Here is a 25,150-nt window from a genome sequence, read left to right as displayed (position 1 = left end):
CTGTCATCATGGAAATATCAAATGAAAAAATACATTAAACAGTTACATTTATTTAGTGATTTGTACTTTAAAGTTCTTTTCCATTTAACTTCACCATTTTTGGATTTTTTTTCAAAATCGCTGAATTTTCACATTTACCATTCAAATACTAAGTAGAGACGAGTGGTGAGGCAGCAGCCGGCTGAGCCTCACCATGGATTACGCAATGACTATGCTAACTGCTGGCTTGCTCTGCAGTGAGACCGCATTGCTGTCCTTCTGCATATCGCTATTGAAGTGTTCAAACACTTTTAGTATATGGACTAAATTTCTACAGTTTAGCTGGTGTATATAATGTAGAATCACTTCACATTATAAACACTGTACAACAGTGTTTATTTTATTTTATTTTTAGCAAAACTGTGTGCATCGGTGAGGCACACAGTTCTCCTGCCTCATGACAGGGGGCGCTGGTGATTAGAGATTCTTCTTGCGACTCATCAGCTGCAGAATAATAGAATTAGTGGCAGCAAGCTACAGTAAACAGTGAGCAAGTTAAGTGCAACCATCCAGTCATTTTTCCGTGTTGCTTGGCCTTATTTTCAGAATGGAGTATTACATATCTAAATTGAAAGAATTTTCTAAACTGGACTTTCAATCGAAGCAGGAGATAATAATTAAAGGAAGACCAACATCGGACTGTATAGCTCACAGCCGGTGAGGGATGGATGTTTATCTCCTGGACAGCTTCTCAGCTTTTTGGCCCAGAAGGATCTCATTGAAACTATTCCTGAGGCGACAAAGTTGCTCCAGCTCGTGCTCACTGTTCCAGCTACTACAGCATAAGTGGAGCGCTCATTCTCAGCATTGAAATGACTGAAAACATACAGTCGGAACAGGACTGATCAAGGACAACTTTCTTCACTGGCCGTGATCTCCATTGAGACAGAGACGTTTAAAACTGAAGAAAGATCAGGAAGGCTTCTACAAAGAAGTTATCGATGCCTTTCTACAGAAGGAGTGGCGCATGGACTTCATTTAGAAGTAAAGGTAAAACGAGAATATGTTTTTTAAAATTATTTATTCTATGCTACAGTTTGTATATATAAAGAATGCTGACAGGACATTTTAAACAAAACACGTTAACTGTTCCCAATCAAATGGTGAATACGCTACTCTGTTGAGTTGATGTTTGTAAATCTGAATGTGATGACGTCAGTGCCTCACCAGCCATGAACCTCACCGCACGTCACTCCCGCTAAATCACAGATTGTTTGCAGATTTGTAAATTATTTGTTTCATAAATACAGATGAGAGACATCAAAATTCCTCAATTCACTTCAGTATACAGTCGTTCATGGATATGTGAAATCAGCAAGGTTAGTGGCAAAGTCCTATTTTAATACATTTTAGTCTATATGAAACGACTCAACTAACAGAATTGAAACAGGGTGATACAGAAGATGGTGGAAAGTGCTCTCCGGAATAAATAAAAATAGGCAAACGAAAAAAATAAATAGGTAATTGAAACAAGGAAAGAAAGAGAGAAAGAAAACTAAAAGAAAGAAAAAAGAAAAAAAAGGCAAAAAGCACAATTTCTGTCTAAATAAAAGCCACTTCGACATGGCTTCCTGACGACAAGAAGCCACATAAACGACGCCAAAACTCTTCAACTCACCATGACATAGTTCCCTGACACAGAGGCAAAGATTATTTTCGTTTTCATGAGATTCCTTAATACACAGCGCCGTCGTTTTCCCGACAGCCACAATTCACGAGATGGCGGCAAAGCACGAATGGTGTATAAATGAAACACCTCAACTCATTTTGCTATCATTATTTCAAGAAAAATGGCAAAAAAATGCAGCAAAGAACTATTTGTTACCGCAATCAAACTCCCCAATGATTAAATTATTTTATAAAACACGATAAGGGGGTCATGTCATCATTTGGGGGAATAGAGGAACTCACAACATATTTTGTCGAACATCCAACTGGAAAATGTCCTTCTCAAATATTCAACGAAGCCAAACGGAGCCTTGGGTTCAACAAGGCAGTTTTCAGGAGAGAACTGGAAGCCTTTTCTTTCCTTTCAGGGACACGATCCCCCCCTTTCCACCCCAGAGAGGTTCTCAGAGAGGTTGAGGGCCATCGTCTTACTGCGGCGTGCAAACAAAACGACTCGAACGACCCGGCTTGTGGATTTACGATGGAATCGCCGAGACAGACAAACAAACAAGCCGGCACTCAGACGTGTTTCGGGGGGGGAGCGCGGTCAGGAAACGGGCCAGCCGGCTGTTATGAAAAAGCCCGCTTCGCATCGGCTTTCATTCTGCTCGCTATTTTGCTACTTCTAAGCGCGCTTGGCCCGGCCGACGTTTCAATTTGATGATGTGAAATTGGGAATTAAGGATCGTGTTTTTATATGTCTTATTAGGCTTGAATTTGGGTTGACTGCTCATGGATTTCGTGGCAAAAACTGCTGCAACAGTGTCTGCATGTTTCTGCAATTGACAGCATAAATGATTGTTTTTTTCCTTTAATGGACAACCGACACCTGCGGACAAGTTGGGTGCATAATTTGTAAAATCACTTCAAATGACTTCTACTGAGCACATTTTACAAATATTCCACCGCATATAGCTATATTTTACGTTTTAAGACTCGCACTGAAGATTCATGAAGTCTTGTTTTCGAGTTGATGACGATGTCTGAAGCGTCACACAATGCATTTTGGGTCGTTTTTTTTCATCTGCAAACACCATGTTGATCGTGAAATTAGAAAGAAAACTACATAAATAACGCGATGGTGAATTGTTGTGTGTCGCAGCCAATTGCGGTAACACGCATAAAGAATGTGTAAGTTTACACAAATTCCCAGCGGACAAATCAGCCCATTTCCAACAGAGCTTGTGCGCCATCTTGTGCATTTTCTGGGCGCTACATTGGAGTTCAGACGACTCGAATTGATACGGAAGGACTTCTTTAATCGATTGCAAACATTTATGCTTTGCTCTTCAGAACTATTTGAATCATATTCATAACTGGATGAGTAACAAGAAAGCATCTTCTCCGAATCTGCACTCTCTGAAGCCATTGTTTTGATTCTGGAACAAGGCAGTTTGTGAAGGAGTATCCTGGCGTTACGTCACGAACAAGGGGGCGGATCTTTCTGTATCTGCCCAGTTCCGAGCTCATTTTGTGGCAGTTTTGGGACACTTTAACTCATTTTTATTGGTGTTTTGCGTTTGACTAAAAATATCAGCCTTTGTGTTTTGGGTATTTGAGATGCTATAAAACGTTTTTCTGAAAAAAAATGGTGTTGGTTGTCCTTTAAATAGCAATCCTGCTAACTAACAAATTTCCGAGCAATTAATTTGAATTTATCGCTCAGCAGTTGATTGCTATGGTATTTGGAGTAATCACGCGATCTGAATCAACAGCCTGAACTGGTGACCAGCCCATTGCACGGTCACACGGTTTTTGTTTTTTGATTGTGGGAGGAAATCAGAATATCTGGACAAGACCCACGCCGGGATGGGGAGAACATGCAAACACCACACAGGAAGGAATCAAACCGGGTACCTCTGCAATGTGAGGTCAATGCGCAAACGACTTGACCACTGGCCCGCCACAAGAGCAAATGTTATCAAAAATATCAAACGAATCAAGAAACCAAAATTCACAATCTGCTCATGGATTTCGTGGCAAAAACTGCTGCAACCGTTTCTGCATGTTTCTGCAATTGACAGCATAAATCATTGTTTTTTTTTTCCTTTAAAGGACAACCGACACCTCCGGACAGTTGCGTCCGTAGCAGAAATTGATCTCATTTTCGCACAACGAAATCCCTCGCAAATTTCATTTTTCTCTTTTTACATCAAATAGCTCAAATAGTATCCGTTGAACAGCAATCCTTCTGGCTAACAGAGCAAACTAAAATGATATCCAGTAAATGGTACTGAAATTGGGTACTTAGTTTTGGCAAAACAAGGTTACAGACCCCCATCAACTTACGAAAATTCCAGTTACGAATAAGGGGACATATGAACATTATTGCGATTATATCGGAAAAAATGTTTGGACAGAGATGCTATAAGTTAGATTTTGTATTGCACGCCTTTTTCCGGCCCAGCTCGCTTGCGACTGGCTGCCTACTGTGCTTCACGCACACGCATGCACACAGACACATTAGACGCTTCAAAGGCTGCATGTTTACGTGACACCGACGCTGTCCAATCAGCGCTATGCTGAAGTGTTGCCAACCAGTTCAGGCCCCGATCCGCTGAGATCGCTTACGATTGGCTGTGTAGTGAATGTGGACGGGTAGGAAATCTCTGTTCCTAGTTGACTCTCCAGGAGGATGCGAAGCATAACAAAAAGTAATGGCATGTAATTCAGTAATTAAGTGCCAGGATAGGAAAGGATATATGTTATCATACTACAGTAGGTGTGAATTTATTTTAGGACTGTTAGAGCGTCTGTGTTTTATACTTCCCTACTCAGTGTTTGACTTCAACATACATTCCATACAAAATGTAGCACTGAAGCAACTTCCAAACAAATTCACCTTACGAACGACCTCTCGCAATGTATGTCGTTCGTAAAGTGGGGAGCGTCTGTACACAAGGAATCAAGCTAGCGAGCTAGTTTGTATAACGTCATTGATATTTTCCTTTTTATCATTTTTTTTTTCAACAACACATTGCCTGGTGACTTGTTGACCGGAGGGAGAAGGCTTACCCACACACCGAGGTAGGGGTCCACTCCACTGGGAATTGGCCAGGCAGGTGATCCTGGGATCCCCCTCCACTCGGTGGCCTCTGTTGCAGTCCACCTGGCACTCTGCCCTGAAGGAGGCGCCACCATTGCTACACTTGAGTGTCCCATGTGGGGGCTTGGCCAGGGGCGGACAGGAGCGTGCTGCGCACAGATTTCAACGACAATTCAATTGATGTGCGACGCAAATATAACCCAATTGTGCCCAAATTGGAAAACTCTTCTCAGCGATTTATTTATTTGTGTTTATTTATTTGTGAGGCTATTCATTTATTTATTTATTATTTATTATTTATTTGCTCACGTCTATTTATTTCTTCACCGTGTGCGCATTTATTTATGTATTTAAATTATGTATCTATGTACTTATTCAGTGTCTGAAATAACGTCTGCCCAGGTGACCAGGGCGTGCAACTTTTACGTCGGGGGTACAACATACAATATGTCTCCGCCCGGGTGGCCGACAACTTCAAGAAATAAATTAAAAAAATATATATTTTTTATATATTTGTGGTAGATACATCTCATCCATTCCAAATCAAACGTTTGCTTTATTCAATAAAGTAAACGCTACAAGCAAACTGCTACAAGCCACATGAACTCCTCTTTCTAAGCGCCTTTCAAAATTCTCATGGACACTTTACAGTCACGGGATAATGTACGTTTACGTTTTTTAGCGTCATCAATTTTGTTAGCTTCTTTTGAATCGTTCTTCTGGGGCTGAGGTTCTGTGCATCTACTTTGGAAAATGATATGCAAATGCACGACGTTATAACGCTCAGGAAAGTCCGGAATCACAAAGCAGGCTTCTGGTTGGCTGCCGTGCCAAGTGTGGAAATTGCCAAACGAACCGGTTTGTTTTCTTCCTTCAGCGATTGGTAATATAATACGATAGATTAAGCAAGGTAGCATTTGTGGTAGATACATCTCATCGCATCTCATTTTCCGTACCGCTTATTGCTCATTAGGGTCGCGGGGGTTGCTGGAGCCTATCTCAGCTGTCTTCGGGCACGAGGCGGGGGACACCCTGAATTGGTTGCCAGCCAATCGCAGGGCACACAAAGACATACAACATCACTCTCACACTCACACCTTGGGACAATTTGGAGTGGTCAATCTGCCTGCCATGCATGTTTTTGGAGTGTGGGAGGAAACCGGAGGACCCGGAGAAAACCCACGTGGGTCCGGGGAGAACATGCAAACTCCACACAGGGAGGCCGGACCGGGACACGAACCGGCGACCTCTGCACTGTGAAGCCGGTGTGCTAACCACTCGACTACCGGCCGCCCTGGTAGATACATCCTTAATTTAAAAAAACAATCCTTTACCTTACTTTGCAACAAGGTTTTTTTTTTAGCGATTTGTCGTCTTATTGTGAAAAATGGGGCAGGCAACTTTATGGCCGCGCAGGCCACTTTTCAGAGTTGTCTGCCCTGGTGTCCGCTAACTTTTTGTCATGAGTTTCAGACACTGACTTATTTATGCATTGTATGTATTTATGAATTTATTTGTGTGCTATCTTATCGATGTATTTATTTACTGTGCCGATCTATTATTTACTTAGTTGGATACTTTATTTATTTATTTGTTTGTTTATTTGTTTGTTTATTTATTTATTTATTTATTTATTTATTTATTTGTGGGTAGTCAAAATGGATGCGACTGTGACTGGGGGAGGAGGACGATTGTTTTTTTGTGCATTCTGTTCCACAGATGTTCCATGGGAGGGAGAGGGACATAGGCCTGGTCCAATTAAAGAGGGGGCTCAGGAAGGAGGAAACACACGGCAACAGGAAGGAATGTTATAGGGGTGGGGAAGCTAGTACAGATGCGCGTCAGGAAGTTCAAGAAATCAGCCAGGCACAACAAAGGAGGTGTTTTCTGTGTGGAAAACGGCATTTTATTTTCAGTGATGTGAACCACAAGACACGGAACATCAGTGGGCAGATTGAGTATATTTGCATCATCTTCCGTTCAGTCATTTGAGAAGACCTCCCAGATTTTTAGGCCTGAGGGAGGGGGTCTCCGTGGAACAGGCTGCCTGTCTGTTGCTCGTGACACAACACACGACCGACACGCCCTCAGTTTGATTTCATTTTATTTATTATTTAGTTCCTTCTAACTTTTCAATGCTTTTAAAATCAGATGTAGGGGAACATTTTTGATTCCAGTTAAAAATCTAAAATACAGTAAATAAACAGTTATTCATTCTTTTATTGAAATACATACTTATTTACCTATTTATTTATTTATTTATTTATTTATTTATTTATTTATTTATCTATTTATGTATCCATTTATCCATTTATTGAGACATTTATTTAAAGGACAACCAACGTCACTTTTTTTGTTTCCTAACTGACATCAGAAAAACGTTTTATAGCATCTAAAATACCCAAAACATGCAGTATGATATTTTTATTCAAATGCAAAACACCAATAAAAATGACTTAAAGTGTCCAAAATCTGCAAATAATTGAGCTGCGAATTGGGCATTTTCAGAAAGTCCCGCCCCCAGTTCGTGACGTTGTTACTCATCCAGTTATGAATAGTTCTGAAGCAGAAAGCATACATGTTTGCAATCGATTAAAGAATTTATTCCGTGCCATTTTGAGGCAACATTGGGGGGAAATGTATCACCAAAAAAGAGGCAGAAAATGGCGACCAAGCTCCATTTGAGGAATTAATCAGCCCGTTTCCCGTTCCGTCAGTGACGTCACGTACGGACTCGTCACCAACTCAAAAACAAGACTTCCGGAATATTGTAAAATACGCTCAGTAGACGTCATTTGAAGCCATTTTACAAATTATGGACACAACTTGTCCGGAGACGTCGGTTGTCCTTTAATGTTCGTTATTTATTCATTTATGCATTTGTTCATTCGTTCATTCGTTCATTCATTTATTTATCCATTTATCTATCCATTTATCTGTTTATTTATATATTAATTTATTGGTTTCTTCATATATTTATTTAGTATTTATTTATGTATTCATCCATCCATTCATCAATGTATTTATTTAGTTATTTATTTGGTTATATATTTATTTACTTATTTGGGAGAAATTTGATGCTATTCGTCTGCAATGTTTAATTCTTGTGGCATTTCTATGGCATCGTGCGACACGCTTAAGAATGGAATTGAGTTGACACTTACGTCTACAAGAGGCGGGCGAGCCCGACCAGGTGCCGTCCGCCTGGCACAGCCGGATGCCCGTACCGTGGAGATCGTACCCTGGCTGGCATTTGATGCCGCAGGCTGCATCGTAGTGGTTGTTGCATACGTTCTGAATGAAGAAGCCGTTTTGTGGGGGGGACAGTGAAGGGCAGTGAACCACTGGGGTGAACAGACCAAAAAGACAAATCCAGCGGTCAAGTGACGGTCAAGTGACAGTCAAGTCTCCTCAAACATTTGCTACTGATCCTTGCAATCACCCTGGCAGCTCAATTCAACTCGCTGGTAGCCCGGTTTGCAGATGCAGTCGCTTAATGAGGTGCTACCGGGTCGGGAGGTGTACTGTTGGTCCGGGCATGGCAGGCAGGTGCTCGAACCACCGGGTGTTGCCTCCGGTTTGTAGGTCCCGCTTGGGCATGCTTAAAAAACACATGAAGAAAAACATAAAAAAATACATAAATAAACAGATACATAAAGAAATAAAAGAATACTAAACGGGTAGATAAATAATTAAGTACACGAATGAATGAATACATAAATAAATATATAAAAAACGAATACATATATATGGAAAAATACATAAATAATAAATACATAAATAACATTAAGATACCAGATAAGCACCAAACAGGACACAAGGAACCAGCGAATAATATTACAAAGGTTTCAAACGGATCCACCCAGTCAGTTTAATGAGCCGTTGAGACGGATCTATTATCCACTACACCACAATACCATCAGGTCATCAGTCACTTTAGGAATCGCAATAGGCAAAAAAGAGGATGCTGAGGCAGCCCATTTTCTTGGGACTATTTAATATCGTCAGCCATAAAACTTTGCGCCTCCACACCCACACACATATTTAAACATTGCTCACGAGATGAAAAAATATGCAAGGGGTGGACGAAAAAAAACTCTCCACAAGGTATATTAGACGGGATATGTAGGCCTGAAGCAATGACGTGTTTTCCTTCTGAGCCGTTTGCAACTCGCAGAAGTGCTGATGTCAAACATGAAGAAGAAATACCCAACACGACCGTTTGACGACAACTCAAACAATTCGATGGACGATTTCAAACAAGTCTGAAATTGGACATGAAGACAGCCATTTTGGGTGAGGCAACCATTTTGGGAGAAAATTTCATTTCAGAAGGATGGACCTGGAAAAGTAGCAAAAATTTTAGCGTCTGACGCTAGTTTCGGCGAAATGTCTGTCATAAGATAACACAGAGATGTACCCAGAGGTTAAATTGAATGTGAAGTCGGCCATCTTGGTTTGAAGCACAGTTTTTTTTTTGCGCGAGGGGACCTGGAAAGTTTAAAAATATTCGCTTCTGGCACCAAGTTCATTGAGAGGCCATGTCTGTCAGAACAGAACGCATAGAAAAGGTAATGCCGATAACTGAACAGGGATTGTACCATTTTGGTTTGAAGCAGTTATATTGTGATCATATTCTCATGTAAAAAGAAGCTTGGAAAGTTACAAAAAAAAATTGTCCCAGACGGCGGTTTGACCAAACACCAAATTTCGAGGACATGTCTGTCATAAAATAACACTTGGAAAAGTCCCAAAGACCCATGCTTGAAATCAAACAGGAATTCAGCCATTTTGGTTTTGCCTTGCATACAAAGAGTAAAAATGTGTGAAATTTAACAAAAAATCATCCATTTTGCTTTGAAGCAGACCTTTTGGGGCCAAATTCAATGACAAGACCAATCTGGAAATTCAGTCGACATAACATGTCTGTCCGAATATGATGCACAAAAGAGTCGCATGGAACCAAGACCGAAATTGAACAGGATGTCTGCTATTTTGGTTTGAAGCACTCATTTGGGGCCACAATCCCGAAAGGTTGCATGCTTTGGCTTACCATACAAAAAACAGATGGATACACGCACAAACACACACACAGACACACACACACAAATTCACACACAGTTCCCCAAACACACTCTCTGGCTTGTTCGAGCAGGCACTAGGCCAAAATGGGCGGGATGAGCAGGAAGTGATAAACGACAAAAGAATGAATTTCCTTTTAAAATGTATCAGCGCGCCACAGGCCACAAAATGAATCTGTAGCCATTGTGTTTGGACGTCGCGTCGCTCAGAATTACACTGCGGCCCAGACGCAGAGGCCTTTATTTAGTTAGGAAGTAGGGAGTCAACAGGCAGATGAGCAGAAAGGATAAAGACTTTACATTTTGATTGGCTCACTGTCTTTCATTCAACAATTAAAAGAAGGGGGGGAGGGCGTTTTTATTACGTTCCACTAAGGCTAGTTGTTGCTCTAGAGCAAAGAGAATATCTGCATCCCGAGTTTTGTCAGTTGTGGCAGTTTCAAATGTCGGCAAGGCTAATTTCCCTTAGCCTACCTATGGAGATTCCCACTGAATGTTAGCGTAATGCTAAGAGTTAGCAAACAAATAAATAAAAAAAAAAAAAACACTAGATACTCTGAGTGCGAACAAACAAAATCTTCAATATCAAGGTCGTAAGGGTTGAAGCCGTTAAAAACTAAGTTGATGGTAAGTACGAGGCCCTTAGGGAAAAGCAGACGCAGCTTCCCAAACGAACCTAGACTAGATTTCACTGCTGGAACGGGGTAATTACTCTCAGAGGCAGAATTGGGAAATGGAGGGGGAAAAAAGGAAAACGCAAACAAAATGCAGGCCAAGCTCATAAGCGAAGAGCCAATGTTACAATCACACGAGAACGTTTCGATTAGACCGGCCTAAAAAAAGACTGGGCTGAAGACGAAAGGTTTATCCAGAGGCGCCGCAGTGACCAACATAGAGCGGGCGGTTTCAACTTGGAGGGTAATATTCGTTGGTCCCCATGTACATTCGGAGGCCGGCTGCCGCAAAATCCACAAACACATGCTAGAGAATGCACGGCCATCCGCACGTTGCAATTACAAACGCGGCTTCCCACCTCATATCTTCAACTCAAATGATCTAATTCTAAGGCAGCAAATCTCACAATTTGATGTTACCGAGACAAATACGTCTGCACATCTGGTCCAAGTTGACATCTGGTTTATTTTAGTCCGCAACCGAAGACGGACGATTCCAGATGGGGGAAATCGAAATTGTGCTGCAGCGTCGACGGCTAATCTGAGTTTCACCATAAAGTAGGCCAAAGGACAGAACAGATCAAACATCGTGTTCAGTTTTCTCTGGGTTGTCTCGGTGCCCTGACATGTTTGCTCGTTGTAAGAACGAGTGTGGACATACAGATACAAGCGGTGAATGCCACATTACTGCAGTATGCGAGGAAAATGAATTTAAGAAAAGCAGATATTCTGGGGTCTAAAAAGGGCCTGCAAAGTAGGGAGGGAAAAAGAAAACACAAATTGCCACAACATTTAGTCGACAAATCTGCCATCAAAGAACGCATGAAAAAGTCCCAAATTCCAGTGAATGAAAATGAATGGGAAGCCGGCCATTTTTGTTTGAAGTGGGTATTTTGAAAATGAAATTTGATGAAAAAGGGGTCAGTATTGTTAGAGGGGGAATTAAAAATCAGTCCTGGGCACCACTTTCACCAATCCACACAAACTTTGGTGGCTATGTCTTGTCATATGACACATGAAAAAGTCTGACAGACTCTTATTTAAAACTTAATAGAAAGGCAGCCGTTTTGGCTTGAACGATATTTTATTTAGACAGGGTCAATGAAAAAAAGCCCATTACGTCAGTTTGATCAGTCAATATAAAATTTAATTTAAAGCAGATTCTTTACTTACAGACAGTGTAGGTGTTCAAATACCTGACATGTTTCGGCGTCTACTTCCGTCGTTAGTAAAGAATCTGCTTTAAATTAGATATCAAGTCGACAGGATGAACTTAGTACAACAAATATAAAATTTTCTGAGCATGTCAATCACGCTTGGATGAAAAAGGGAATTCTGAATGAAAGTGAAGAAAGAAGCGGCCATTTTGTGGTGAAGCAGCCAAGACGAGGCCAAATTTTATGACTTGGAAATCCTCGACACCATCGGCATGGAATTTGGTGGACATGGGTATCATAAAATCACGTCTTAAAAAGTCTCAAGGACCCATCAATGAAATTGAAGTCAGCCTTTTGGGTGTCCGAGCAAATTCCAGGACGTCAAAAGACGCATCGTCTTTTGCCAATGTTTTGATCCATCTCATCCTCTCTCTGGACTCCTCTGGCATGGCTCAGTGGGCTTGCTTGTGGTCAAAGGCCCTCCTCTCACGGCAGACATTCAATCAAGCCGGCTACGGAATTCCACAGTCTTGCGAGAGGGACGTTCCACTCACAAGTCAGACTTAACATGTGCATAAATAGACACTTGAAATGGACAATTAAAGTGTATAGTCTGGCCTGGGGAACACATACACGGCAGAGTCTGACAGGGGGTAGGAGAGGAAGGGTGGGGTTGAGACGAAAATGGTGGGTTTATTTGGTGTTAACACAGCCTGTATATTTGCTCCAACTTGGCAAACATCAGTGAGTGCAATTTGACATGTTGGACCTCCTACCATTGCACAAAGGAAAGGGATTCAGTGAGAATGGCCATTTTGTAGGCCCCCCACCCCCCTAACACACACTAAGAGGTAATTTCAAGAAGGAAGTCAAGCGATCCTGAGCTCATCGCAATGGCTCTTGCAGCCTCCCAAGGACAAAGTGCACATCCCACTCGCTTATTACAGACTATGGGAACGCCGAGTGACGCCAACCGCAAAACAACTGTACAAACACGGGCAGTTCTCCAGACTAGCGAGCTTGATTATAGGCAGCAGTGTGCTGGGAAACAAGTGACAAAAAGGATCACGGTGCGCGTGGGCTACAGTGTAAATAAACACTTGGGGCGGTGTAGTAAAAGGTCTAAGTGATCGAACCTCTGGCTTTTACATGATGGATAGGGTAATGTCAGTGCTCAAAGGCCACATGTATTGTTCATTAATTGATATACAGTACAAAAAAGATACACAAAAAGGACAAAATCCAACTTCAATGGACCGTTAAGATGGGGCATAGAAAATCATTGGCAGCCTCCTACCCACTCTCGAGGACTTGCATATGGACACGAAAAACCCTCCTCGACCCTCCGCACCTTGCCCACCACCTTTTACAACTACCCTCCTCAAGCAGGTGCTACCGATCCATGTGTACTAAATCCAGCAGACATTTAAACAGCTTCTTCCCTCAAGCTATTTAGTTCCTTAAAAGTCATTTGTCATGTCCTTGTTTATGATAATACTAGTGCAGCGTCTTCTACCGGGGACAAATTTCTTGTGTGTTCTACATACTTGGCCAATAAATATGAATCTGATACAAACGTAGTTGTCATACTTGGCCTATAAAGATTATTCTGATACAAACGCAGGTGTCATAATCGGGCAATAAAGAGGATTCTGATTCTGATACTAACATACTTGTTTGCAGTATTGTCCACTATGTTGGTTGCTGTGACCCAGAAACAAGAAGACATAGCAGGACGAGCCATTGTGGATTGTGGTGTGTTTTTTCCACCAGATCTGCAAATACGGCCGACGCTTCAATCTTGGAGAAACAAGATGACGAAAGTAGATGCGCACGCTTGTCCAGATGGTTTACAGTTCCTGATGCCGTGTGGGGGTGGTTTAAGGTTTACACAGGCGAGAGGTACCAGAGAGCGCTTACTGTTTATGTAACAGTCTCACTCCTTAGGTACATAAGGCTGACTTATTACAGCATCCAAGTGTAAATTACAGAAAACAGAAGGCCACTTTCATCCTTGTGCTGGCAGCGGTGTTTTGGGCTATGTGGAGGTGTTCGAAAGTGTGTGTAGTGGGGGGGAATTAAGCCTTACCACAGTAAAACATTTTGGAAATGTTCACTTTGAACCAACACGTTGGCACTGAAGTGCATGTCCTTGGGTGAATCTGGTATTGGAACTACGAGGGTTTGGGTTGGGAGTGGTGATGGGTGATTTTGCCAGGCCCCTTTTTCACATAATTTGCTTCCCTGCTCAATTTCATCCATGGTTTCATGAGACCTTTGTGTACATCCAGAATTTGGCTTCTACACAACAAAATGGACAAAATGGCTGAGTTTCTGTTCTGTTTCAGGCACGGAACATTCAGACTTTTTCGCGCATGTTGTTATGACACACACGTCCACAGAAATGTGTGTTTTTAACCGTAACTGTTTAAAGGAACTGTTTCAAGGCCTGGAGTTTCGCTCCAGGCTAACTGCTTCACACCAAAACATCAGACACCTGGTTCATTTTTGTGCAGCTTTATTTCCTGCATCCTGTCACGACAGATGTCCGACGAATGCGTCTTTGGTGGATGAAACCGGTGCCGGAAGAAGCCCCCTGAGAGTTGTCCATGTGTGGAAAATCAAGCTCCACTTTCCAGGAGTTGCTACCAAGTAAGTTTAAGGACACCGCGAGGTCACGCAGTCCAGAACCCGTTTGACTCTCGGTCCCCTCCATCACAGATGTTGAAGAGGTGACAATGCCCTGATTGTCTGACAACCACATCGAAACGAGAGCTCGCCTTTTGTTTTTGCTGGACCATTGATGTCTTTTTTTTGGTGGGGGGTTCTCTTGGCTAGCATGGGTCGATAAACAACGCTGCTCGACACAGTGGGAGTTTGGATAGGGGTTCCAATCATATTGCGCAGTCAATAAAAATAATAAATATAACAGCCCCACTGAGAGCACTGATGTTTTTGGAAACCAAAACCCCTCCCCCACCAACCTTATACTCCAGACCAGTGGTTCTTAACCTTGGTGGAGGTAACAAAGCGAACCAGTTCAGATGCACATTCACGGAATACGTCATTCGCGAAACATAAAAATATGATTCAAGAAGTGTTCCTTCACAACAGCAAAATATCTCAAAAGGGGTGTTTTTTTGGTAAAACCATCCCCAAAAATCTCCAAGCAAAAAGCTTGTTTTGTGCTTAAAAAAAATGTCCTTTGGCCTTTGGTAATTTGTGTGCCCACATAAAATCAGCGAACGCGGAACTGCCAACATCATGGGGTTTTATGTCGTGTGTGTATATTTTTTTATGACATTTTGATTTGGAGGAGCGCTGTGAGATTTTTCTTCTGTAAAATGGATGGCCTCCACTCAGAAGGCCATGGAAAACATTGGCTTTTAGTATCTGACTGTATCAAAGCGAGCTCAAAAAGGCAATCATACTCAATCACTCACTCTGAAGAAGTCAGTGCATCTGGTAGTCATTGCGTTACCAATCTCTCTCTCTCTCTCTCTCTCTCTCTCTCTCTCTCTCTCTCTCTCTCTCTCTCTCTCTCTCTCTCTCTCTCTCTCTCTCTCTCACACACACACACACACACACACACACACAGACACACGCACACACACAGACACACACACATAACCCGAGTTTGTTTCTCCCCAACACAATGAACATGATGGAACCTTTAAAGACAACAAGACCACCTGCTGCTGTGGACTTGCAAGGACGGCACGGAAACACAAGACGGGGCTTAAATAGGCGACGTAAATCAAGAGGGGTTGAGGGAATCTGTCAGGACGCCACGCATTTCATCATAGCATTCCTTTGCTAGGTTGACGCGTTCAAGGCCAACGCACAAGCAAAGTTCATCGGCTGTATCACTTGTGACAGGGATGTGGTTGAGCACCCTTCAGCAGACTTTCTCCAATGCGGTCTTTTGTGACATATCATTTCACATGTCACAATATGACTTTTATCCTTCATTAAATTAGGATTTTAACATGTGCAAGACTTCGACAGACAGACAGAAGGATGTTGGAAGTCTTGCACATGTTAAAATCCAAAAGACGATTGATATTGCAGAGGTGGAAGTACGCCGATCGGGTTAAGTTATTTATATGGGAGTGGAAAGATAGTGTGCTGTCAAGAATGACAGGCTGTTGATCTGAAGTGAGGGAGAAACGGTCAAATTGTCTATAGTGAGAGAGAAACTGTCAGCTTTGCTCAAGGTGGATTTGGTACCAACGAGGAGAATTTCAGTTTTTTTCGCTGTTAAATTTGAGGAAGTTCTGGGTAAACCAGGATTTAATTTCAGAGAGGCAGAGTGAAAGGGAAGAAGGTTTAAGAGAGGCGTCGGATTTGCTGGAGAGATAGAGCTGGGTGTCATCCGCAAAGCACTGAAATTGTATATCAAATTTATTGCCAAGGGGAAGAAGGTAAGTGATAAAGAGGAGAGGTCCCAGGACGGAGCCTTGGGGCACACCGGAAGATACAGGTGAGGACTGTGAAGTGAAGGAGTTTGGATTTGGATGAACTGAAAGCGGCCAGAGAGATAAGAGTGGAACCAGCGTAGGGGCGTGTCGGTGATCCCTATGGAGGAAAGTCCGTCCAGGAGGATGGGATGAGATATGGTGTCAAAAGCTGCAGTGAGGTCAAGAAGGATGAGGATGGAGAGTAAACCGGTGTCAGCTGACCAAGGGCTCAGAGAGGAGCTGGAGAGAGAGCCTGGAAGGTAAAGGTGACAGTCGTGCCTGTGGTGGTCGGAGTACTCGGGGCAGTGACCCCCAAACTTACATATACACACACACACACACACACACACACACACGCACACACACACACATCACACGCACAGAACCACAATCGGGGCAATTTTGGTGTGACCCACCGGTGCACTCGTGCTGCAGACCCTTGCCGTAGTATCCCTTTTCGCAGATGCAGTCGTAGCGGCCGGTGTGCATGCCGCACTTGCAGCTAGCCATCAGGTCGCAGCAGTCCCGGCCGGCCTCGCACAATGACGAGCATTGCGACAGATCGTCTTCAATGTAGCTGCCCGTGGGGAGATCTTGGGAAATTTGAGAAGGAAGTGTTAAAATACTTCCAACATAAAGACGTCTCGTTGCCACTCATGTGGAGAGTGAGCAAGTATGTGACTGAAAGCCTCCAAGTGCACTTGGAGGATTCCTGGACTACTTGATGACAAACGTGCAGGAGACGCAATGAGGCCGCCGGGGCCGCTTTCTGGGTTCTCACGGCCTCATGCGTGTCTGCTTCTGATCTTTTACGACTGCGTCTCCCCACTTCAGGCAGACGGCCTGCAAATCGGAGCTCCAGATTTACAGTTTTTCCACGTTTTGTTATTTGTCAGCCCTTTTTTCCCGAATGGATTAAATGTATTATTTTACTGAAAGATTCTAATCCCATAAATGTGAAAAGTATTTTCTATTTATAATATTTCTTATTTCATGGTTTATACTTGGACGAAAACACCATTTGTCAGCCCATCTATGGCCTTTTGAATGATCTGTTAGCATTAAGCTAGCTGAATTGCAAGAAGGAACAATATCTTTTGTAGATAAAATATGTAAAACATGTAATTATCTTGATTTTGTGTTAGCATACACGCTTTTAATATAGCAACTTTCAAAGTGTCTTTTCAGAAAACGGCTTGTTATCTGCCAAATGCTGTGGAAATCCCCACTCCCTTACTTCATGACTGCTGGCATGACTTGAAAGAGCAACACACCTCAACCGTTTCCATCTGAAAATGTTTTAACATTCTTCTTATCCAACAGCATCGGGCCAACTTATGTCAAGGCCAACCTTGAAAAATGACATTTGTTATTTTATTGCTAACTTGACATTCAAAGCAACTTAAGTGACTTAAGTGACTGATTGTTTGATTTTGGTCGGACTACAAGTTACATATCCATATAACATACATATAACATATGCATATTAGCATATTTGACAATAAAGCTGACTTTGACTTTGACTTTTGATTTTGATATCCGTTTAAAATTGACATGTGGCTTTGCCGATACAGAATCGCAAATACATTTTCGAACAAAGTGACATGTAAGAATAACATTTTATAATTAAAAATTAAATAAGGACAACATTATTTTGACTGGGCGGCCCGGTAGTCGAGTGGTTAGCACACCGGCTTCACAGTGCAGAGGTCGCCGGTTCGCGTCCCGGTCCGGCCTCCCTGTGTGGAGTTTGCATGTTCTCCCCGAACCCGCGTGGGTTTTCTACGGGTCCTCCGGTTTCCTCCCGCACTCCAAAAACATGCATGGCAGGCAGATTGACCGCTCCAAATTGTCCCTCGGTATGACTGTGAGAGTGACTGTTGTATGTCTTTGTGTGCCCTGCGATTGGCTGGCAACCGATTCGGGGTGTCCCCCGCCTCGTGCCCGAAGACAGCTGAGATAGGCTCCAGCAACCCCCGCAACCATAATGAGGGATGAGCGGTACGGAAAATGAGATGAGATTATTTTGACTCAATATCGAGTAAATATTTTTCTCCTCAAACATGTAATTAAAAATAAAATAAGGACAACGTCATTTTGACTTAACATAGAATATACATTTCTATATTTAAAAAAGGACAGGTAATTGTGTTTATAACAGGAATCAAATATATAAGAGGAATAATAGGATATAATTATACAGGTAGTTTATTTTGACTTCAGTCCACAAAAATATGTCTTTCACGAGACATATTTAATTCTTAATATTGTCAGGAAAAACATATCATTGCGATCGGCAGAAGTTAAGTTGCTGAAATTTTGTAACACTTCTGTTATTAAAAATAATGGAAAATATTTTTTCTCCATTGTACCAATATATACAAATTAAAATTAAAATTAAAATTAAAATTAAAATTAAAATTAAAATTATTCACAACTACATTTGAATTATACATTATTTCACGATTAAATTAAATTAAATTAAATTAAATTAAATTAAAAATTATCTGAAGCTAAATTTGCCCAGCCTCTTACCTTCGTGCAGCGCCCGTCGAGCCAGCGCTTCGAATTCGGCAAAGTTGTGCAGCAGGTAGCAGTGCTGGTCTTTGGGGTGAGAGGCCATGTCGTGCAATTCGCGGATGTTGCCCTGCCAGATGCCCAGCGTGAAAATTTCCACGCCACGCTCCCTCAGAGCCGCTGCCACGGGACGAGGATCGCCGCCGTTGGAGTAGCCGTCGGTGATCAGGAAGATGACCTTGCTGGCGTTAGCGCGGGAATGGCGCAAGATTTGCTATCAGGGGGAGAGACAATTGAAAATTCATCTGTTGGCTGGGAAGGTGATTAGAATGGAAAAAGATTGTCATAAGCATCATTAAAATGAAAAGAGTTGAAAGACAAAAACACAAAAAATACTAATAAAAAGTAAACAAAGATCTGTCTTTTTCCCCAAATAAAATCTGATAATAACTAACTGAATTTAAAGGAAATGAAAACACCAAACTCCATGGGGGGACTTAATCTAATGGAGTGAAACAGCGACAACCGAGACAGGAAAACGACGGCTAGGGTGCACGAAAAGTGCAAGTTAGATCATCACCCGGGCCAGGCGGGCTTGAACAGGCAGAAGCGGCGTGAATATCGACAGACGTCACACACGACCACTAAAAGCAACCCTCAATTGTAGGCTGCTTGAAATGCCGACCTCAGCAGGAGCGAGGGGGTGAGAGAAAATGCGAGAATGGCCTCAAACTGTCATGATTTCCCGACGGACAAGCCAGCTGCTCGCCACTGGTCCAAAACCGCCCAAAACACTGGACAGACGCCGATACGGTTCCCAAATTAACTTGAGCTGCGCATTTACGAACCGGTACATACAATTAAACGGTGAGGTTTTTTTTTAGGGGTCCGACGAGCTCGAGTTTCCTTGTTGGTTAGTGGGCCATGAAACCAGGTGATTTTAAAAATCTTGATTTAAAAAGTACATGACGGAAAGCACATAAGAAGCTTTGCCGTGCCTCTATCATGTTGGCCATGTTGGCCCAGGTCCAAGCTAGTGATAAGAAGCTGTCGACAAGGAGCACATATCAGTGTGTGTGATTTGGAGACGAGAATGACAGAGTGCGTGTTGGAGGAGCGCTGATATCGACCAACATGCCTGCAAGGATTGGCAGTAAAAACGTGAACAGACTCCCTTGCTTCAGGCGTGACCAGAGACGCGGTCATTTTTGGGTTGTTGTTGGTTTTTTTTTTCAATCCACTCTTCTAAAACAACAGCGGCAATCCGACCACATCCTTTCAAAGATTACATCCACACCACCCCCGCACCCCTCATTCATTTCGGAAGTGAGAGTGCTTATTTTGACAAGCTATCTGCTCCGCTAAGCCAAACATCAACACGCGCAACACTCCACCGACAATCTCATTTCAACATTCCATGCGGTCGGACTGAGTTGCTACGCTACGCTAATATCTTGCTTGGGTCACAATAATGCTAGTTGCTAGCTGCGCGCAGATGACTTCTCATGCTTGTTAGTGGGTCGTGTCGAGATGTTGCAGCTCAACTACCAAACCTTTACGTGGGCTGTTAATTGACGTTTCCTTGAGTGGCAGAGATCATTACTGCTGCGCATCATCGAAGGTGAAAGCCCGCGCCGTCAAAGCCTTTGACGGCCATTTCCTTTGGAGCACCTCCCATGATCCCTGCCAACAAACTATTTGCTCTTAAAGTCTCAGCACCATTCACATCTCCACACCTTTGCTGGCGTTGGTTTATCGTCTCCCCCGCCTTTGCATCAAGCTTCGGACAAGGGCGGCACACTGATTGCTGAGCGCTATTTTAAGCAACGGGTGGGTGGTGATTGCGGACGTTTAGGTGATGGAGAGGACTCGCTGGAACGCTTTGGGAAAGGGTTGATTGACTCTGTGGTCATTTCCAGGAGTGATTTGGAGTGATTTCTCCAAAACCTGAATTTCGTTCCATGAATCCCCATCAACTTGTTGTTGTCCTGCGCTACGGAACAGAGGCGGGCTTCGACATAAAAAAATGGGCTTCCATTCCCTTGGGTCGAAGGTCGGCACTTGTTGAACTCAGCTAACCTGGCAGCGTGGATTTCTGCGCCCTACCGCGTTATCTGTCAACACGTCGCCGCTGGGCTGCAGAGTTCAGAGATTCGCAGCAATAAAGGACACGAGAGATGGATGGTGGGTGTGGCCAAGGTAACTTGCAACTACAAGTCCAGAAACCCTGGTGATGTATGAGTACTGAGTCGGCCTCTTTCAGGAAATCAAGGTTTACTCTCGTTATAGTAACCTGGTACGGGGTAAGGGCAAAAAATGTTTGACCTCTCCTCCTATTAAAATGCAAACTGACACATCGAGGAAAAATACAGTGGACCCCACTTCAGGCCAAAGCAATGAAAGTCAATAAGGAAATGTCTGTTGGAGTGAGTTTAGGCTTTTCATCAGGATAAAAAAATCGTGCTTTGTCACCCTCTTGCGGCATCTTCATGTCTAGCAACTATTTTTTTTAATAGTTTTTCACAGGATCCAAACTAGTGCTTCATTGCGAGCTTGGTGACAAAGAACTATGTTGAAATGAGTTGGGGTGTTTTCTTTTCGACAAAAGTCATGCTATGTCACCATATTAAGGGATGTAGAGGAACTCCGTTGAAGTGGTTGAGTCGTTTCGTTGGGATCTGTCCCAACGAAAGTGCTTAGCCAACATCTTCTGCCACGTTGGTGTAATGAAGTGAGTTGAAGAGTTCCATTTGGCTTTCTTTTGGATTGTTCAGGCAATGAAGCGCAAATCGTTGTGACTCGAGTCTTGTTAATCCTCAGTTTTCAACCAGAATCTGTTCTCGACACCAGTTAGAAAACCGATTTGTTCGAAAACCGAAATGTTTCCCGTTATAATCAATGTAATCAATGTCTTCTTTTTTATTTTGAAAAAACAAAGAGATGCGACACAAGAAAGTAACGGATAAGAAAGCGGGGGGAGTTGAGTGGTGCACTCAGTTTGGTCGAGAAACCGATTTTTGCTTCTAAACCGAGGCATAAAAAAATTTGGGTTGAAAACTGAATTGGTCGAGAACCAGGACATTCAAAAGTTTTGACTGTACATTGTTAGTTGTCACCACCCGACGTTCAAACTAGCCACCCTGCATTTTGTCCCGGCTCTATACGGGTGACTGGAGAGGAGAAGGTAAGATTTCCAAGGACAAAAAAAAAAACACATGGCAACGTACTGTCTGAAAAAGATGGAAACTATCTACACAGTCATGAATGAGGAGCCCTTAGGGTCCTTTCACTCAAGACGATCCAAGACTGGAAAGTAAGCCCAAATTTCTGGAAAATATTCTGCATCCATTTCACAAAAGCGGGTGGGAGCGCCAAATCCCGCTAGCAAAGTAACGAGCGCTTGTCAAACAGTTAGATGGAGTGGCTGGCTGCGGTCACTGAGATCATTTTCCCTCCTGAGATATTGAACACTCTGACGTCTTATCGCGGCGAGGGGAAGCATCAGCGACAGGCGGGGAGGCCGCGCGAAGGCCAGCGGCAGACGTCCACCGCTAGTGGGAAGAAGTTATCCCCAAAGGGATGGAGATTGGCGGGAAATGGCAGTTGCCGAGACAGAAAGCGGAGACCGCTCTTATTGTTTTATCACTGTCTGGCCTCACACTTGGCACCCAGATCAAACACCTTGTCTCCATTTTGGGCAAATGCTGCTTTTTTTTCAGAGCAGAGGTCAACATTCGTCACTCTCATGGGACCCCTGCCTCGACGAAACACACCCAGGGACAATTTAAGAATATTCCATTGACACGCTATGCATGTTTTTAGAATGTGGGAGGAAACCACAGTACCCGGCGAAAACCCACGCAGACACAGACGGGGTGAACATCCAAACTCCACACAGGGAGGCCAGAGCCAGAAATCAAACCTTGCTAATGACGAGCGAATCAAGCACACCAGAGTAAAGAAACCGCGAAGAAAAAGGCGGTACCGTATTCTACCAGAGTATAAGGTGCACCCCCAATGAATGCTGTATCGTTAATAAGCATTATAAGGCGCACATTCAAAGAATGAAATGTTTACAAATATTTTTTATATATATGGCACACCACATTATAAGGCTACAGGATAGGCTGGGGTCATATTATGTTTCCATTAGACCAGCGGTGTCCAAAGTCGGTCCTCGAGGGCCGCTGTCCTGCCTGTTTTCCAGCTCTCCCAGGAGCAACACACCTGATTCAAATGATCAGCTCATCAGCTAGCTCTGAAGCAGCATCAAAATGGTCCTGATGATTTGAATCAGGTGCGTTGCTCTTGCGAGAGCTGGAAAACAGGCAGGACGGCGGCCCTCGAGGACCGACTTTGGACACCCCTGCATTAGACGGTGCTCCAATAAAGTGAATGTCAACAAAACAGTCTAATAGTCAGATGCTGAATATATTATATCACAATATATAAATATATAGAACCTCGGTTTACGAACCCCTTGGTTTACGAACTTTTCAGTTTACGAACGTTAAATTTATGAAAATGTTACCTTGGCATACAAACTATTTTTCAGGATACACACGGACCTGCCAGAATGAGTGATGTGTCGTTCACGAACGAGGCCGTTCTCCTAACAAGAAAATGGCAGCCGGCTTGTTTTGGCCCTCTATTCCCCCTCGCCAGTTGTCGGTTAAAGCCACATGAATGGTCATGAATGCAGCAGAGGGGTAGGCGTTAGAGACAGAGAGAGAGTGAAACCGTTCTCCAAAAAAGAAAATGGCACCCAACATTTTTTGTCCTCTATTCCCCGCCCCCAGTCTTCAGTTAAAGCCACGTGATTGGTCAAGAACGCAGCAGTGAGGAGAGGTGGCTTAAACATTAAAGAGACAGGCAGACGACAGAGAGTCTGACAAAATGGATAGAAAACAGTGACATTTGCACTTGTTTCAACTTTAATAGTTCGAAGGCAGAGTGTAGACTGCAAGGTGAAAATTCCCATTAATCAGGCTCCACAAATAACCCGCACAAGCCATCTATACACTTGGTGAAAAAAAGCTATCAACCCAGCTAAACAGAACACAATTGATGAGGAACAAGGTAAAATGATTGCAGAGAAAGCACCTAAAAGGGATCATTCCACAAGATGGTGAAAGAAGAAGGCTAAGTTCCTCATCAAGTGTTTAATGCTGAGGAACCCGGACACTCCATTCCATCAAGCCATCAACGACCATCACAAAGGTAAATAAAACCATGTTATTATACAGTATAGTTTATTTCTTTAATTATAATACCACAGCACATTTATTATATATAAAATAAGGTATATTTTGTGTAGTTTTAAGTCTTAGAAAATTAGAAAGTAGAAAATTATGTTTTATGGGGACCTGGTGTCACGGTTTGCGAGGTGGTGATGGCGGGTGCGGATCCCAAGAAGCAGGCAGGAGGGAGCAGGAGGTTGTGTGACAAATTGTATTAAAATAAAGTCAGCAGGAACAAAATGTAAAACATCTGAATGGAAAAAATACAAAGTAGCAAAAGAAGACCAAAAGTAAAAGTCCGCCAAGGTTAAACAAACACATACACAACGCATGCAGCAAACAAGCAGCAAACAATGAACCGACACCGGATGGTCGTGCCGGGTCTCCTTTTAAGTGTCAGTGATTAAGACGACCAGCACCTGCGAGGCAGGCAGGGCTGACGTCGCTACCCGTTGGTCGCCAATCTGATCGGGACGACCAGCACCTGTGCAGGTGCAGGCGGGGCCGACAGCGCCCCCCCTTGGTCGCCAACCAGATCATGACACCTGGGAACGGATTATTTTCATTTTAATGGTTTCCTATGGGAAATTAATTTTTGGGATATACACTTTTCGCCTTACACACTCTGGGAACCAATTAAGTTCGTAAGCCAAAGTATCACTGTATTATATATATTTAAATATAATGTTCAGAGATGATCAATCTTCCTTCTTTAACCCCTTCCCCAGCAGAAACGAGTACACATGTTTTCACAAAATGTTTTTTCAGTCGTGGATGAGGACAAACGTTCCCCTTACAAATGAGATACGTTCCGAGCGGTCATTCGTGAGGTGAATTTGTTCGTAAGTTGTTTTAGTGCTACATTTTGTATGGAATGTATGTTTAAAGGACAACCGACGTCTCCGGACAAGTTGTGTCCATAATTTGTAAAATGGCTTCAAATGACTTCTACTGAGCGTATTTTTATTGTAAAAAGATTCCACCGCATATAGCTATATTTTACGTTTTAAGACTCGCGCTGAATATTCAGGAAGTCTAGTTTTTGAGTTGGTGACGAGTCCGTACGTGACGTCACTAAAGGAACGCCCCCTGACCGAAAAAAGACACATTGTAGCAGTCCTTCCATCACATCAATGTATCTGGCTGTATTGTTTGGTCTGAAAACCTTGTGTTGCACCCAAAAGCCGCCAGAAGAGGGTGTCCAAGCTCCATATAAGGAATTTATCAGCCTGTGGAAACAGCGGCGGCCACAGGAGGTCGCCATTTTG

The 25,150-nt window shown here is 43.0% G+C and overlaps 1 protein-coding gene across 3 annotated transcripts in view; it reads right to left on the bottom strand.

Annotated features, from left to right (window-relative positions):
• Window positions 1-25,150, bottom strand: part of svep1 (sushi, von Willebrand factor type A, EGF and pentraxin domain containing 1) — a 75,948-nt gene that overhangs the window by 40,449 nt on the left and 10,349 nt on the right. For 2 of the 3 annotated variants that reach the window (XM_088990780.1, XM_088990781.1), the window contains exons 3-7: window positions 18,661-18,916; window positions 16,542-16,718; window positions 8,196-8,354; window positions 7,918-8,097; window positions 4,723-4,902 (exon numbers count right to left, since the gene is read on the bottom strand). In XM_088990780.1, the coding sequence (XP_088846906.1) occupies window positions 4,723-4,902; window positions 7,918-8,097; window positions 8,196-8,354; window positions 16,542-16,718; window positions 18,661-18,916 (952 nt within the window). Of the gene's footprint in view, window positions 1-4,722; window positions 4,903-7,917; window positions 8,098-8,195; window positions 8,355-16,541; window positions 16,719-18,660; window positions 18,917-25,150 lie in introns of those variants that run through there. The other variant, XM_088990782.1, reaches the window with a different exon arrangement.

Source organism: Hippocampus bargibanti, linkage group LG02 (assembly GCF_051943395.1).
Source record: "Hippocampus bargibanti isolate YZ-2025 linkage group LG02, ASM5194339v1, whole genome shotgun sequence".
NCBI lineage: Eukaryota > Metazoa > Chordata > Actinopteri > Syngnathiformes > Syngnathidae > Hippocampus > Hippocampus bargibanti.
The sequence above is the reverse complement of the archived record's forward strand: the minus strand, read 5'-3'. Positions and strand labels throughout refer to the sequence as shown.